General features: G+C 30.2%; 2 protein-coding genes across 3 annotated transcripts in view; one reads left to right on the top strand and one right to left on the bottom strand.

Moving 5' to 3' along the window:
• Positions 1 to 295: 295 nt before the first annotated feature.
• LOC143064521 (putative RNA polymerase II subunit B1 CTD phosphatase RPAP2) lies at positions 296 to 11400 on the bottom strand. The gene is made up of 10 exons (XM_076237395.1): positions 11274 to 11400; positions 8608 to 8782; positions 7452 to 7550; positions 6783 to 6848; positions 5994 to 6112; positions 4415 to 5525; positions 3847 to 3944; positions 3233 to 3313; positions 1703 to 1771; positions 296 to 494 (listed from the first exon to the last, which is right to left on the bottom strand). Exons 1-10 carry the CDS (start codon positions 11294 to 11296, stop codon positions 350 to 352), a joined length of 1986 nt encoding a protein of 661 aa, XP_076093510.1. The 5' UTR covers positions 11297 to 11400; the 3' UTR covers positions 296 to 349.
• A 165-nt stretch (positions 11401 to 11565) lies between these two features.
• The window catches only part of LOC143064520 (general transcription factor 3C polypeptide 5-like), a 38935-nt gene continuing 34878 nt past the window's right edge, over positions 11566 to 15622 (top strand). Inside the window, exons 1-2 of one of the 2 annotated variants that reach the window (XM_076237393.1) lie at positions 11566 to 11726; positions 15214 to 15412. In XM_076237393.1, the coding sequence (XP_076093508.1) occupies positions 11586 to 11726; positions 15214 to 15412 (340 nt within the window). In that variant the 5' untranslated portion in view covers positions 11566 to 11585. Of the gene's footprint in view, positions 11727 to 12740; positions 12854 to 15213; positions 15413 to 15622 lie in introns of those variants that run through there. The other variant, XM_076237394.1, reaches the window with a different exon arrangement.

Below are 15622 nucleotides of genomic sequence, written 5' to 3'. Positions count from 1 at the left end.
CTTGAGACATAGACAATTCTTCTAAAACTGTAAAAAGCACATAAACCATAGTGTTGATAGAGGAATGATTAATGTCCAGTGGAAAATTAAACGTATATTCAGGTTTGTACGAGCTGAAAACACACTGAGCCAGATTTGTATGAGAAAGCAAACAAGAATATAGGTCATCCTTTCTAGACACATTATTCTAATTTCAGGCATACCAGTCTTTTCTCTTACTCATAAATGTTGCTAGAATATTGGATAGTCAGCAAATTTTAAAATCTTTGGTTTGACCTTGCCAGGAATTGTACTATATGGTCCCATATTTTAATTAGTGATAGAATACTCCAGTATATTGTCTCATATTTTAATTAGTGATAGATAATAAGTCATCAATGTACATATCAATCTGCTGTAAGTTAGTTCCTAGTCTGCCAAGTAAAATCTTAAAGTATGTCACAGATGATGGCTGAAGGAATGCTTTCTTTATCTTAATATTCTTCCTAGACAGCCTACAAAAAAATTATATAGTTATATATATATATATTGTGCTGGAACATATATACTAAATAATTTGTTGAAACATCAACAGCAGTCTCATGTCGACCTTTGTGTTTAATCAAAGAAATTCCCAATGTATTAGTTTATAATATCCTATCAAATCAGATCCTGGTATGAAAAGATAATGTAATCAGTTGTTAACAGTAGTCATACAACTTAAAAGAATTTAACAATTCTACTGACAATATTTACCAATGGACACAACAATGTCACTCTTGTTAACTAAAATACAAAGACAGTGCCTGCACCTGGCCAAAAGCCTGTAGGACAGCGGTTACCATCACTTCATGTCTGTCATCTTTTTTATTTTTTGTAAATAGATTCTTTATGAATTAGGTTGGGTTATGTTGCTCAAGTCTTTAGTTTTTGGTTGGGTTATGTTGCTCAGTCTAGTTTTTGGTTGGATTATGTTGCTCTGTCTTTAGTTTTTGGTTGGGTTATGTTGCTCTGTCTTTAGTTTTTGGTTGGATTATGTTGCTCAGTCTATAGTTTTTGGTTGGGTTATGTTGCTCTGTCTTTAGTTTTTGGTTGGGTTATGTTGCTCTGTCTTTAGTTTTTGGTTGGGTTATGTTGCTCTGTCTATAGTTTTTGGTTGGGTTATGTTGCTCAGTCTATAGTTTTTGGTTGGGTTATGTTGCTCAGTCTATAGTTTTTGGTTGGGTTATGTTGCTCTGTCTTTAGTTTTTGGTTGGGTTATGTTGCTCCGTCTATAGTTTTTGGTTGGGTTATGTTGCTCCGTCTATAGTTTCTGTCTTTAGTTTTTGGTTGGGTTATGTTGCTCTGTCTTTAGTTTTTGGTTGGGTTATGTTGCTCTGTCTTTAGTTTTTGGTTGGGTTATGTTGCTCTGTCTTTAGTTTTTGGTTGGGTTATGTTACTCATTTTTTAGTTTTCTCTGTTATGTTTTGTAGACTGTTGCTTGTCTTTTTGTCATTTTTAATTTAAGCACATGTGTACAGACAAAAATGGTTATTCTATATACCTTGGTAACAATTTGACACTGACCTATATTTTGTGCATTTAACCTAGCTATTCATTCACTCAATGAAAATAAACTTAAATGCTTTAATAGGATGAAAATTTCCAGAACTTTCATTAGATAACTCTAAATTAAACAATAAGGTAACATTACAATGCAAGTAGTGTCTTAAGCAGTACTTACAATCTCAGTAAAATAAGATTGATAATTGTCCATTCTGCTGGCTTGTGAAGGATATTTTTGCTGTCAAGACTGAAATATAAACAGATGACAACTGTCTCTACAGATTTATATACCAATTTAATGCAAAATAATAATTAAAATATTAATCTTTGTTTGGAATTATTAGATTTATTTTCTATACATGTATCATATTTATAAAGTTATTAATGTGTAAATGTTCTAGTATAGTCTAACAAAAGTAGCATCAGAAGTTCAAAACACACAACCATTTCTTTTCTAAGAGGATAAACTTTGTCAGCCAGTCATGGCATGCAAATTAGAGTTCATATTTATGCGAAGTGGGGTTATTTTAAACCTCAAACAAATGGGGATTTGATATTTAAAATTATTTGGAAGAATTTATTATTTTTTTTATATCCTGTCAGACAGGATTTGATCGATAAGTGTACTTGATTCAAGTATGACAAATGTTTACCTAATAAGAACAGATAAAGATAATTTTATTCTTTATATGTCATCAGGTGAAATAAAGTTAGGGCTATTCCAGAAAAAAATGTATGGGGGGTTGGGGGTTGGAAGGCACATTATATTAATAATACATGGGTGATGGGTATCAGAGCAACTTTTCACACTATAATGCACTATAATTCTCAATTACAATTGTCTGGGTGGTGGGTGCTGACAAAAACTGCCTCCCAACCCCCCCAACCCCCCTACATTTTTTTCTGGAATAGCCCTTATAAAATGGGACAGAAAAAGTTCACATTATCATGAACAATTGTGCTCGAAGTGCCCTTACACTACTCCTTTTCCTTTAAATATGATGAAATACTGGTTTAAGGTGTTGTTCGTGTTCCACATTTGTTTAGTTTTCTATGTACTGTTGTTTGTTTTTTGTTTTTTGTTTTTTGGTATTTTTCTTTTTTTGGCCATGGTGTTGTCAGTTTGTTTTCAACTTGTGAATAAGAATATCCATTTAGTATCTTTTGACTCTTTTTGAAAAAGAATCACCAAATTCATTACTTGAGTATATTACAGTTGACTCTATGCACATGATGACAAAATGTCCCCAAATAGGGATGAGACATGACAACCTGCCTAAATTGGGCATCAAATTATTATTTTTCAATGTTTTTAAGAGATATTACAGAATACAACTGAATAAATTACACAGCAAAATAAATTTATAGATTCCCTATAGATTTTATATCATCACCAGAAAACGATATTAGAAGTAAAAAAAATCAAATATTTTTTACGATGTTTGCATGCATCTTATTCATTGATTCTTCTATCTAAAGAATATTCAAATTGCTTTCAGAAAGTATAAAAATTAACTTGGTAAATTTTGAAACTCAGTGAGATCTGCCATTTACGTACCTGTTACCCTAAATCAAAAACTAACTTGTCATGGGATGAAGGAATAACAGATATACTTACAGTCAGATGAATATGGAAACACAGACAGACAAATATGTCCTTTACAGTGGAGGGTAAGATAAAAATGTCAATAAAAATGCAGCTACTAACCTGAATGTGCCAATCATGTCTTTGTATTCAGTATAAACGTCTTGTAGTGTGAGCTTCAAGGGAGATAACACATCTTGTATCCTAAGGGAAAAAAAAACATATGTTCATTTCATATATTTTGTTTTGGTTTACAGCAAGTTTTATGTGTTTTTTTTTTTTAACATTTTATGTATTATATGAATTACGTGTCTTAATGATGTGTTGCTATATATATATCTAATTGACATACGTTGTATATGTTTAAAATCATACTCAGGAAGAGGCAATATAATTATGATTACTTAGATATAATGAGAAACAGCATTCATACTTTTTCATTGAAATTTTTTGTTTCAAGTTAATAAACTGAAATTACTTTGAGTGTTAACCAGTCTCATGTCAAGTGTGGAAATATTTGTATAACAAATTTGGATTGTCTCCAGTTTTACAATTATGGAAAGCAATAAAGAAAATGGAAGTCATTTTTTTGTTCAACGCACATTGACACAAACCATCAGATTGTAACAAATAATACCATATAGTGAATTTAAGAAAAGCAACTAATGTGGCAAAGGAAACAAATTTTACTCAGTGCCAAATCTGACAAAAAAAATAACAGATAATTTAAAACTTACACGTTTTGTAATCTCTCCATTACTATTTTTCTTCTTATTTGCATCTGATCATAAGTGTCCACTGTAGGCAGGTATACAGGTGTATTTTCTTGGTAATCCTATAATGTGAATAAACATTAAACGAAGAAGATAGTGTTCTTTTTTTGTTGTGTGGATGTATAACTACCCTGCCATGTCCAGTCTATGTTTTTGTTATATGTCTTTCTACTTGAAAACTTATCAAAGTGTTTGGTAGAAATCAAATCTAAAAGCTTAACTATAGTTTTCATCAGGCTTCTGCATACTAGTGTATTCTGTTGAAATATGCATAGAATTAAGGAAACAAAATAAACATTATGGTCTTTTTTCTTGGAGAAGTTACTGGAGGTTTAAAAAATGAAAGTTAACATTTTATTTTAAATAACTATGAGTGGTCAAAATAAATAAATGAATGACTGTACAAATTTTTATTGCTGTTGTACGTTTCATTAACCATTATCTTGGTATCAATCCTGTAATTTTTTATTTTAAACCAATAAAATATCTTATCTTATCTTAACAAACTGAAGTATGAATTAACTGATAGTACCTTTTCTGTAGGTTCAGTAAACAATTCACCAGCAAAGTATCGCTGCACTTTATTTGCATAATCTTTTGTTTCTACTCTCAATTTTTCAAATTCAGGTATTGGTAGTCTTTGATCTTTATCATCATCCATATTGGATTCAGTACCAATATCTTCTATTTCAAATTCTCCCGCATCTACTCTTTTACATAAAGCTTGATATAATGCATCAAAATGTGTTCTTGACCAGGTCTTACTAGTCTGATCCTGTTCTGCTGGTTTTTGTAAACATTCTAAGGTTTCAGTTGTAATCCATGTTTTAACAGACTGACATATCAACTGAATAACAGAATGACTAGACATTTTGGTATTTTCTGGTTTTGGCTTAGTGTCTTTTTCTTTGCTAACATCAAAGGTTTTACTACATTCACTTTCAACAATATTTTTGAAAACTGATGATCCATCACTTATGTCTCTCTCTGATATACCAGCATTTTTCTGTTCATGTTCTACATGGACAATTTTGGGAAAATTGATATCTATTCTATGAACTTTTGAAACATCTTTATCAATGGGCATTTGTTGCTGATTAGAACTTTTGGTCTCTAAATTTTCTTGTGTTTTTGGTTTTGTATTTTGTACCATTGAAGGTTCAGAAACAGTTTCTATTTCAGCCAACTGACCAAGCAACTGTTTTCTTCTGTCTAATAATTTCATCAACTGTTGCATTTTATCTTCAGTTTGTGAGGGATTATCTCCCTTTGTACTCTTTGTCTCGGGTATTGACTCTACAGGAGGACAACCTGCATTATCTGCCTGGGCGACTGAAGTTTTACAATCACTTGCATTATTTTCTGTAAATGTCCCCTCAAACAGATTATTTGTTTTAGTCTGATCTATATCTGTACAAACATGTTCATCTTTTTCATCATCTGAATCTTCTACACAACCTTGTTCCAACAAAGTTTCATCCTTAAGTTTAATGTCAGCTGTTTTTCTGGTTATATCATTAATTTCTTTGTTGTTGTCATCTGAATTTTTGACCTTTGATTCTGATTGGTCAAGTTTATTTAACTGATGAACTTCTTTCCATACAGTTTCTATTGGTCCAACGACTTCTACACCTGGTAATCCACTGAAACAAATCAAATATTCAAATGTTAATATCATTGATTCAGGTGAGCTATTATTGTGTTAGTGCAATGTTCCAACCATTTAATGTAAGCTTAACAATAATTTTTATCTGTAAAAAAAGTATTATTGCGCAATAGTTGTACATTGGTGATAACCTCATACATGTCAGAAATTGTATGACATTACTTAAACATATTTTCTCATTGAATCTCAGGCAATGCCAAATTTCTCAAATCTATTCAAATTTCTAAAATGCCTGTTTGTTCATCACTGGAATCAGTGAAATTCTTTCATTACTTTAAAGATCTAATACATGATCATGGCTTTTTATGTTTATCAGAATATTATTTTCTGCAACAAATATTGTTTTTAGAATGATATATTTGGTGGATAGTTGTTGTAAATATATTTTTGAAATAGTAAAATGTCAGACATAAAATTAGTGAAGATTTTAAAGTAAACCTGATACCTGTTTGTAGTAAGCAGACTAACACAAACTCTCTCCTCTTCTCTTGACCATAATGGAGTTGTAGATAACTGAGTCTGTAGGTATCTAGATGCTTTGTAACAATGGTTACTACAGAAACTCTGTTCAAATAAAACAAACATTATTACATGTATGAAGTCAAAATAACTCTGTTCAAATAAAACAAACATTATTACATGTATGAAGTCAAAATAACTCTGTTCAAATAAAACAAACATTATTACATGTATGAAGTTAAAATAACTTAAGAATGTTTTCGTCATAAAATCTGAACAGCAACCTTAGACAGGTTGTAAGATAAAAAGAGATGACACACAAATTTTAAGAGGCAAATAGCTCTTGATCACAAAACAAATGGTGGTTATCAAATTACAACACAACTTTTTGAAGATGCCGTTTGACAGAATTTTTTGCACAATCATCTAATACATTTTCTTATGTTTTCATTAAACTTTGCTGTTAAAGCATGTAGGTGGCCCCATTATGGTCAAATCCAACCTTGAAATCAGAGTTCTAATCTAAAACAATTAGTAACTTGTAACCGTAAAAAACTTTCAAACTACACTGAAATGTGCTTAAAAGTTACATAATGACCTGATGCATTTGTAAATGCCACCTTGAGACTTAAGGGAAGCCACATATAGACAAAAGTTTTTGTTCATTGCTTAATATCATAAATTCAATTTAAAATAAATGTGTATGGCTTGTTCGATTATTTTTCATTGCTTTTTTCTTAAGATCAAAGTTTCACTAATAAAAGCTATGTCATACCTTCCTCTCAGTTATATCATAAACTTTGTTATCTTTTGTGGAGATGTGGTATTTCTGCTTGGATATCTGTTCATATAAAATATGTAAATCACACTTTAGTAATAAGGTAAAAAAACATGCTAAATGTACATGCATCAAATTCAACATTAAACAATAGTATACAGTGTGAAAAAAAATAATATTGTCAAAAGTATTAATTTTTGTAGTTTGTACAAAATTAAAGCAATTTTAAATCGAACAAAAGCACATGAAAAGATAAAGATATAGCAGCCATTGCTATCAATCATACGAATGGAAGATTCAACATGCATTATTTGATGAGCATCTAGATCAATAAAATTAAAAGGAGTTAAAGCTAAAACACAATTTAAAACAAGAAGTTGCATATGTATGTTGACCTGATAAGAATAAACACACTCTTGATTCTAACAATAAAGGTTCTATGAAGAAAACAGTTATATCTGATCGATGACCAAGTCAATTTTTACACTGACCAAAATCTGAAAAATGGTTTATTTTCGCTGAATTTTATCATTTTTTTTAACTTCTGGTGCTAGGGAATATTTCCATGATTAACTTATAACAATTGATAAATAAGCAAAATCAAACTCCTCACAAATGATTCTGTCTTTACAGTATACAGTATATAAGTTACTGAAAAGAACTTACAGCATTAAGTGGTTTACTACATACAGGATAGCCACATGTCTTTGTTATGGACCTTTCTTCAACAATATCTTCATAATGGTGAGGTGCAATAAACTGGCACTGAAATAACAAATGTGGTTTCTGTTTACTGTAGATTTGTTTATTTTCGTGGGTTTCAATTTTCGTGGATTGTTGACAACTTGCATATTCGTGGATATTTGACTTCGTGGTTTTGCCAATCTCTGTATACAAAGTCTATTGAAATATGTTATTTGTTGAACATTTAAATTCCTGGTTCACCTTTACCCACGACACCCATAATAATTAGTATGCAACCAGTAATAATGAATCTACAGTAGGAGATTTATATTAATTTTTATATTAATATGTGAAATGAAGGCCAAACTTCTAAGGTTTATTGAATTGAAAAAAATGAGCACTCTCCATTCTCAATCCTTAGCTTATTATGTTTTTTATGGAGTTTTTTGTGTGTGTGTTTCATGCTATGGCATTGTCAGTTTTTCTTCCACTTAATGTCCCCTTGGTATCCTCCGTTTTTTTTCGAATATTAAGATGGAGACAGTAGAAGGTAAAGTTATGAAGGAACAAAAAATAATTTCCATGAACCCACTACCTTCTTCTTTTAATGTGTGTACAGAGTCACAAACCACAACAATCTGAAGGTGCATACAAATAAAATAGTTAAATTTATAGAGCTCAGCAAACAGAGACATAAAACATGTGAAACAAAAATGTGTCCCCAGTACATGGATGCCCCATCTGCATTATCATTTTCTATGTTCAGTGGACTGTGAAAATGAGGGAAACTCTCTAATTTGGCATTAAAGTTAGAATGATCATATCACAGGGAACATGTGTACAAAGTTTCAAGTTGATTGGACTTCAACTTCATCAAAAACTACTGTGACCAAAAACTTTAACCTGAAGCGGGACGGACGAACAGACAGTACGACAAACAAAGGGATGCACAGACCAAAAAAACATAATGCCCATAAATGGGGCATAATAAATGGGGCATAAAAAGCAATTCTAATCAAAGTTCTTTTTCCTTATGCTTCAAATCATTATGTCAAATAGTGTGGGACACTTGTGCTTTTCACATCTACACAATCGAAGAAAAAAAAATGATTTCAAAAATTCAATTATCAAAACCTACTGAATCTTTAAGAAATTCTTCTGTTATTGGGTTTTCTATCAGTCTTTCAACAATACGAAAGGCTTTTTCTTCAGATGCAACTTGTTTTCTGATCTTAGCTTCTAATAACTTTTTCTTTTCCAATTGTTTATTTTCTTCCTCCTTTCCTGTCTTCTTCTCTCTTCCTTTGTGATATCTTTAAAGAGAAGTAAAAATTATTACATCATTATAAACATTTAACAGATAATTACATTAATGAAAATATGGCAGTTTATTGACCAGGCTGTTTCCTAGAAAATATATCATGCATATATATGGAAAAGCAAATATCCAGATATTATACATTTGTATGTTTGACCACATCTGACATAACATATCAATCATAACATTATGTTGAGCATAAAAAAAATAATAATGGACATTGTATTTCCTTTGATCCATTGATGAAGTCATAGGAAAACCCAAACAAAGTTTTGAGATGTAATAAAATAATTTAGGTATTTACAGTATAAATATGATAAATAATTTTGCACTTAGGAATAAAAGGGGTGGTAGATTGTAATGGTAGATTGTAGAATGTATGTCAATTAGATGGCAGTTAAATTAAAATGTACGTATACACTTAAAAACATCAAATAGTTGTATGTTTTGTACTATATGAATAACAGAACTCAGTTAAAATCAGTTAAAATATCTAATTGTGTTTTAATTTTATGACATATGGCATGGGTTTTCTTCAATGTTAAAGGCTGTACGGTGACCTATAGTTGTTAATATCTGTGTCATTTGGTCTCTTGTGGAGAATTGTCTCATTGCCAATCATACCACATTTTCTTAAAAATATTGGGGTGGCTATCTTTCCAGAAGAATAGTGCTAGGGCTATTTGTCGGGCCATTGCTTTGCCCATGTAATTTTATGTGCCTACAGAAGTGTGTGTAATACTATTTTCAACAGGTGATATCTTGCATAATCTGATCATTGATTTTCCATTTTGATATCATGGGTGAAAACAGTGATATCAATATTTGTGATAAATTTTCCAGTTTTCAGAATTTGACAAGGAAATACATTAGTATAAACTTCAAAAGAATGATTAAATCTTATAAAAAAATTGAAATAACAAGGAAAAGGGGAAATACAAAGTAATTAATCTGAGAACTATAATTTTACTAAATTATATGCCTCGCTAGAGCCTGGAGGTAAAAAATTAGTTATAAGTGTAATAGCAATTCAATATTGATTATATCCTCATGTGATATATTTTGATATTAATAACAATTTTCACTGATGGGTTTTATTCATGTTTTGGTGACCGCTTGAATCATAAACAAAAAAATATTAATACTTTAATTTCAAACTGTAACATTGGGATTCGTTTCTACAAAAGACATTTTTTTTTCTAATTTAAAATGCAGTTTTCAAACATTTGGGATTAAATAAAAAAAGAGTTGAGACTGTTTTCCCCTTTATGTCTTAAGCTTACAGTTGTCTAAAAAGAATTGTCAATAGTACATGTACAATCAATATTGAATAAATAGTTTTGCTGGTTTGTAATACATGTAATAAGTATGACCAAAAATCACAAGACAGTCATGTGACTTGAAGAACCAGTATCTGACAGGCAGATGACATAGCTGTACTTAATGTCACCCTTCAGACAACATTTCTAACGGTGCACCATTTCTAACAATGCATATTTTTTAACATTAAATAAGAATGTTGAACTTTGATTAAGTTTGTTCATATGTCTTTAAAAGCGACTTTGAATATGTTTGACATTTTTCATGTTCTAGTGTTTTTGTTGTTCCAAATAAAGTAACCGGAAAACATATAAAAATGTACGTGAGTGCAATCCAAACCTTTGAAATATGGATGTTATAAAAAAATATGTCATGTATGATGCGACAATTTTTGTATGTCAGATCAAGCCAAGGATTTGTATTTACTATACAAATCCTTGGTCAGATTGTTCATGTTGTTATCTTAAATATTTTAAGTTCACAGTTCAATAACATGTGATAGTTTTTAACAATTTACAGAACAATATTAGTTTTTAACGATTTACAGAACAATATAAAATGCAAAAAGGTGAAAAATATATCATTTCGACAGGTCAGAAATAACCACCAATTGGTGGATTATACCTCAATTAACGTATAATCCACCAATTGACATATAATGGTATAGATCAATTGGTGTATAATTTTGTTTTTCAAAACAAATTATTCCACCAAAACGGAGCAGTTTTCTTAAAACCATATTATGGTATGAAAACTTGTCAAACATTCCTAGTTTAGTATTGTAACATAACATATTGCATTTAATCAATAATTATATTTGAAGTCACATGCATTCTCAAGAGATGCAGCAGGCTTAGACAAAACTGAAACTTTCGGAGGACTCAATAAGGGTCATGAAATACATGAAATAGGTTGCAGGTTGCAAAATTATGCTCCTATCTCACACTAGCATTTAAATTACAAAAAAATTGTATTATACATCAATTGGTCTATACCAATATAACTCAATTGGTGGATTATACGTCAATTGAGGTATAATCCACCAATTGGTGGTTATTCCTGACCTGTTCGAGACGAATTTGACCACTTAATGGCAAAATGTCCGTAAATATGTGCCGATACGGCGATATGACATGTACCACTGACTGCAATAAATAATTGGTTACTTTTCATTTGAGTTCTTCTTCATTTTGAGAGCAAATATCTGCAGTACAGGTCGCTATATATATGGTGTGTTAGTTATGTTCAAGGATTACGAAATTTATCATGGGCGCAGACATCTTGAAAATAATCTCTAAATTAACAAATCTCAACTTTTATTTTCTTTTCGATTCATAAATATAGACCATAAAATCTACAGAAATATCATTATTATTTGGCATTATATAAGCTATTTTATGAATAACGAGAACTTAACAGTTTTCCTGGAAAAAATATAATTAGAGATTAAAGCACCAGTTGAAAATAAAAACAAAAACATGAACATGTGGTCTAGTGGAGATAAATTAACCAAAGTCCCCTTTAATCACAAACGATTTGTTTGTGTAGATTATCCAGGTGTTGTAAAAAATGTAGATAATGCGTTGAAGTCTATAGGTGGAACTGAAAATGTTTCAAAGGTGAAAACACATTTATAAATATTATAGATCTACATGCCTCTACATTTTTGTAAGTGTTAAAAAACTACAACCACCTTTGTTATAAAACTTTATAAATAACTTATACTAATAATACAAATATTTTATTGGCACAAACTCAATTACAATAATTGGCAACGGCCCATACAACTAGTATACAAATAGTAATGATGCAGCAATTAAACAATACTACATAGCATATCATTGGGCACATTTCGAACAATGAAATGTGCAGTTATAAATATCAATATATATAGGTTAATTTGTAAGAATAGACTACTGACATAAGTATATTGTATGTTATAGCTTCAAATTGTTCATATTACTCATTTATAAGGACATTTTTCCTTAATTCAAATGATTGATTATCATTAATGAAAGATGATATTAATCTAAGTGTTTTTCTACACTTGTTATTAAGTAGTAGTTTGATATATTCATCCTCAGTTTTAGATTGTTTGTCATAATTTTTAAAATAGGACAATTTTGATACATGTATATTTGAAAAACAAAAATGTTGAAAAAATGATAGTTTTGATGATTCTGTAATATATGAATTCTGTTCTTTGAAATTTGGTCATGAATTTGTTGTAATAATCTACATGATCTATGAACTGTGGCTTTAGAGGATGTCAGAAAAGATCGGTCTCACAAATTAGTGACAAGAAGCAATGAGAATTTTTTTTTTTTTTATTAAAATTACTTATTCCAATAAATATTTAAAGAATATGCAAGGAAAAACAATTTTAACGACAAGAAAATTAATATTCTATCGATAAATCAATACATTGTTGTAGAAAATATTTTTGAAACATAAATCTAATTGTTACATTTATTTGTGATATTTTATATTCATTATGTATTACAGCAAGTATTACGTTTACCCTTTCATATTATGATATTAATTTTACTTGTGTTTTAGAAAATATATATATATATATATATATATATATATATCTTATAATTTGTTTTTAAAACTATTTGTAGATGTTGTACAAAATATAATAATCTTGCTAAATGCATTATTTGTGGATCATTGTCCAGAAAATACAGACACACATTGTGAAATTAAAAGAACTGAAATCAAACAAGAGGAAAACAATTAAAATGTGAATATTTTTCATAATTTTATTTTGTGTACTGCCTCTTTTAACGATATTTATCATGTTTATGTCTTAAGTTTTATTCTATCAATTCATTTCTGCCCATATATTTAAAAAAATTATAGTGATCCAGCAGCGGCTGTTACGGCGGTGGCTAACTTCTTTAAAGCTTTATATTTTACAAGGTTGAAGACCTGGATACTTCATACTTTGTATATGGATGCCTCATGTTACGAAGTTTCTGTCAGTCACATGTCCAATGTCCTTGACCTCATTTTCATGGTTCAGTGACTACTTGAAAAAAAAGTTAAGATTTTTTTGTAATATTAAATTCTCTCTTATTATAAGTAATAACTATATTTGGTATAATTGTACCTTGCAAGGTCCTCATGTCCGTCGAACAGTTTTCACTTGACCTCAACCTCATTTCATTGTTCAGTGAACAAGGTTAAGTTTTGGTGGTAAAGTCCATATCTCAGATACTATAAGCAATAGGTCTAGTATATTTGGTGTATGGAAGGTCTGTAAGGTGTACATGTCCAACTGGCAGGTGTCATCTGACCTTGACCTCATTTTCATGGTTCAGTGGTTATAGTTAAGTTTTTGTGTTTTGGTCTGTTTTTCTTATACTGTATGCAAAAGGTCTACTATATTTGGTGTATGGAATGATTGTAAGGTGTACATGTCTAGCTGGCATGTGTCATCTGACCTTGACCTCATTTTCATGGTTCAGTGGTGAAAGTTAAGTTTTTGAGTTTTGGTCATTTTTTCTAATACTATGTGCAATAGGTCAACTATATTTGGTGTATCGAAATATTTTATGATCTATATGTAAGTTGTGCAGGTTTAATTTGACCTTGACTTTATTTTCACGGTTCATTGCTCAGTGTTAAGTTTTTATGTTTTGGTCTGTTTTTCTTAAACTATAAGCAATAGGTCAACTATATTTGTTGTATGGAAGAATTGTTAGCTGTACATGCCTGCCTGGCATGGTTCATCTGACCTTGACCTCATTTTCATGGTTCATTGGTCAATGTTCAGTTTTCTTGGTTAATGTTAAGTTTATGTGACAGTTGTAATAAAGATTTATATTTATGACTATCAACATATTGATATCAATGATTAGTAACGAAGGTGAGACATTTCAGCGTGTGCAATCTTGTTTAATATTTCTTTGGAATGAGTAATCTTAATTAAAAAGAAAAGATGTTTTCTTGTCAGGTAAAAGTCTTCTGGTCACTAAAATTACTCTTCTTGTCGCTTCTTGGCGCTTCTTGACGCTTCTTGTCGCTAATTAGTGAGACCCAAAGGATAACTTATTTTCCCATTCTGGTAAATGATGATATTCAAATTGTTGCAATTACTGTTTCACATCAAAAGTTTAAATAACCATTTCTATCCATTCCAGTGTTCCTCTTTAAAATTTTGACAGATTTTGCACTAACTGTTTCTGTTGACAGACTATTCCATTGATCAATGAGCCTTTGTGAAAAAATACGAAGACGTTGAGTTGAATTACACCTCTTTTTTTTATTTAATTTCCAAGGATGACCTCTAGTAGAATTTGCAGACAATTCAAACATATTTTGCCATTTGATATCATCTAACCAGTAAAACTTTATACATTTGTACAACAACATATCAACATTGAAATAACTCAAAACACCATCAGACAAATGTACAGCCTTGTAGTATTATTGTAACTTATTTATATAACACCATCAGACAAATGTACAGCCTTGTAGTATTATTGTAACTTATTTATATAACACCATCAGACAAATGTACAGCCTTGTAGTATTATTATTACTTATTTATATAACACCATCAGACAAATGTACAGCCTTGTAGTATTATTTGTAACTTATTTATATAACACCATCAGACAAATGTACAGCCTTGTAGTAGTATTTGTAACTTATTTATATATTTAACATGTTTAAGAATTGAACGCTTCTTCTTGTAAATTTTTTAGCTGATTAGGATGTAAAATAAGCGATGACAGAAATAAGTTACATTGTGTATGGAGCAAGGAAGCGCTTCATTCTAAAAATGCACCCATGGTCAACTCTTTTACAACCCTATAAAATTACTAAAAGAAGCATTCAATACTTATAATTACATTTTTTGTGCAAGGATTATGAACATGATGAAAACCGGATTTCTATATTTTTTTCTTCATTTATTTACCTGTGCACCTTATCATTTCTTATTTTGAAAGCTCTTGTCTTCATAAATATTACATTTCATTTTAAAATGAAGGTTGATTTCAGAATGACACTATTCACAGGATTTGTGTATGCCAATCATTCTAACGTATTATAATAAAAGATACATGTAATGTAATTATTACTTTATAAACTCAGGTATATTCAGAAGCAAACAAAAGATTATCTGTAAACTGGAGGCCTGCTGATCCTTTCTGTAAACCAGCTTTTGGTGAAAGATGTTCTACAACAAATTTATTGATGAAGGTCCAAAGAAGACCAAAAAAGGGAGATAAATCCAAATATGAATATCAAGTTGAAGTACTTGGGATTATTGATACAACATACAAATTTAATGGTAAATAATATGTATCTTACTGTGTTCTAGTTAATAGCTAATTATATAAATACATGTTTACTGTATGAGTTTTGCTAATTAATGATAGTGTGTATCAGTCAGTTCAATAAACTTGAATTGGTCAAATGTTTGTCTTTTGGTCTTTATAGATATATAATATTCTTGTTGGAAATCATACAACATCTCCTTCTATTTGTATTTATTGTTGTG

This window comes from Mytilus galloprovincialis, chromosome 2 (assembly GCF_965363235.1).
Source record: "Mytilus galloprovincialis chromosome 2, xbMytGall1.hap1.1, whole genome shotgun sequence".
In the NCBI taxonomy this organism is placed as follows: Eukaryota; Metazoa; Mollusca; class Bivalvia; order Mytilida; family Mytilidae; genus Mytilus; species Mytilus galloprovincialis.
This window is presented reverse-complemented; position numbering and strand designations above follow the sequence as displayed.

Excerpts from the sequence above, each read along its gene's own strand:
- LOC143064521 (XM_076237395.1), bottom strand. The coding sequence starts at position 11,296 with ATGAAGAAGAACTCAAATGAAAA. Across the intron at positions 8,783-11,273 it reads AAGAAGAACTCAAATGAAAA|ATATCACAAAGGAAGAGAGA; the intron begins GTAACCAATTAT and ends TTCTCTTTAAAG. Across the intron at positions 6,849-7,451 it reads GTAGTAAACCACTTAATGCT|ATATCCAAGCAGAAATACCA; the intron begins GTAAGTTCTTTT and ends TTATATGAACAG.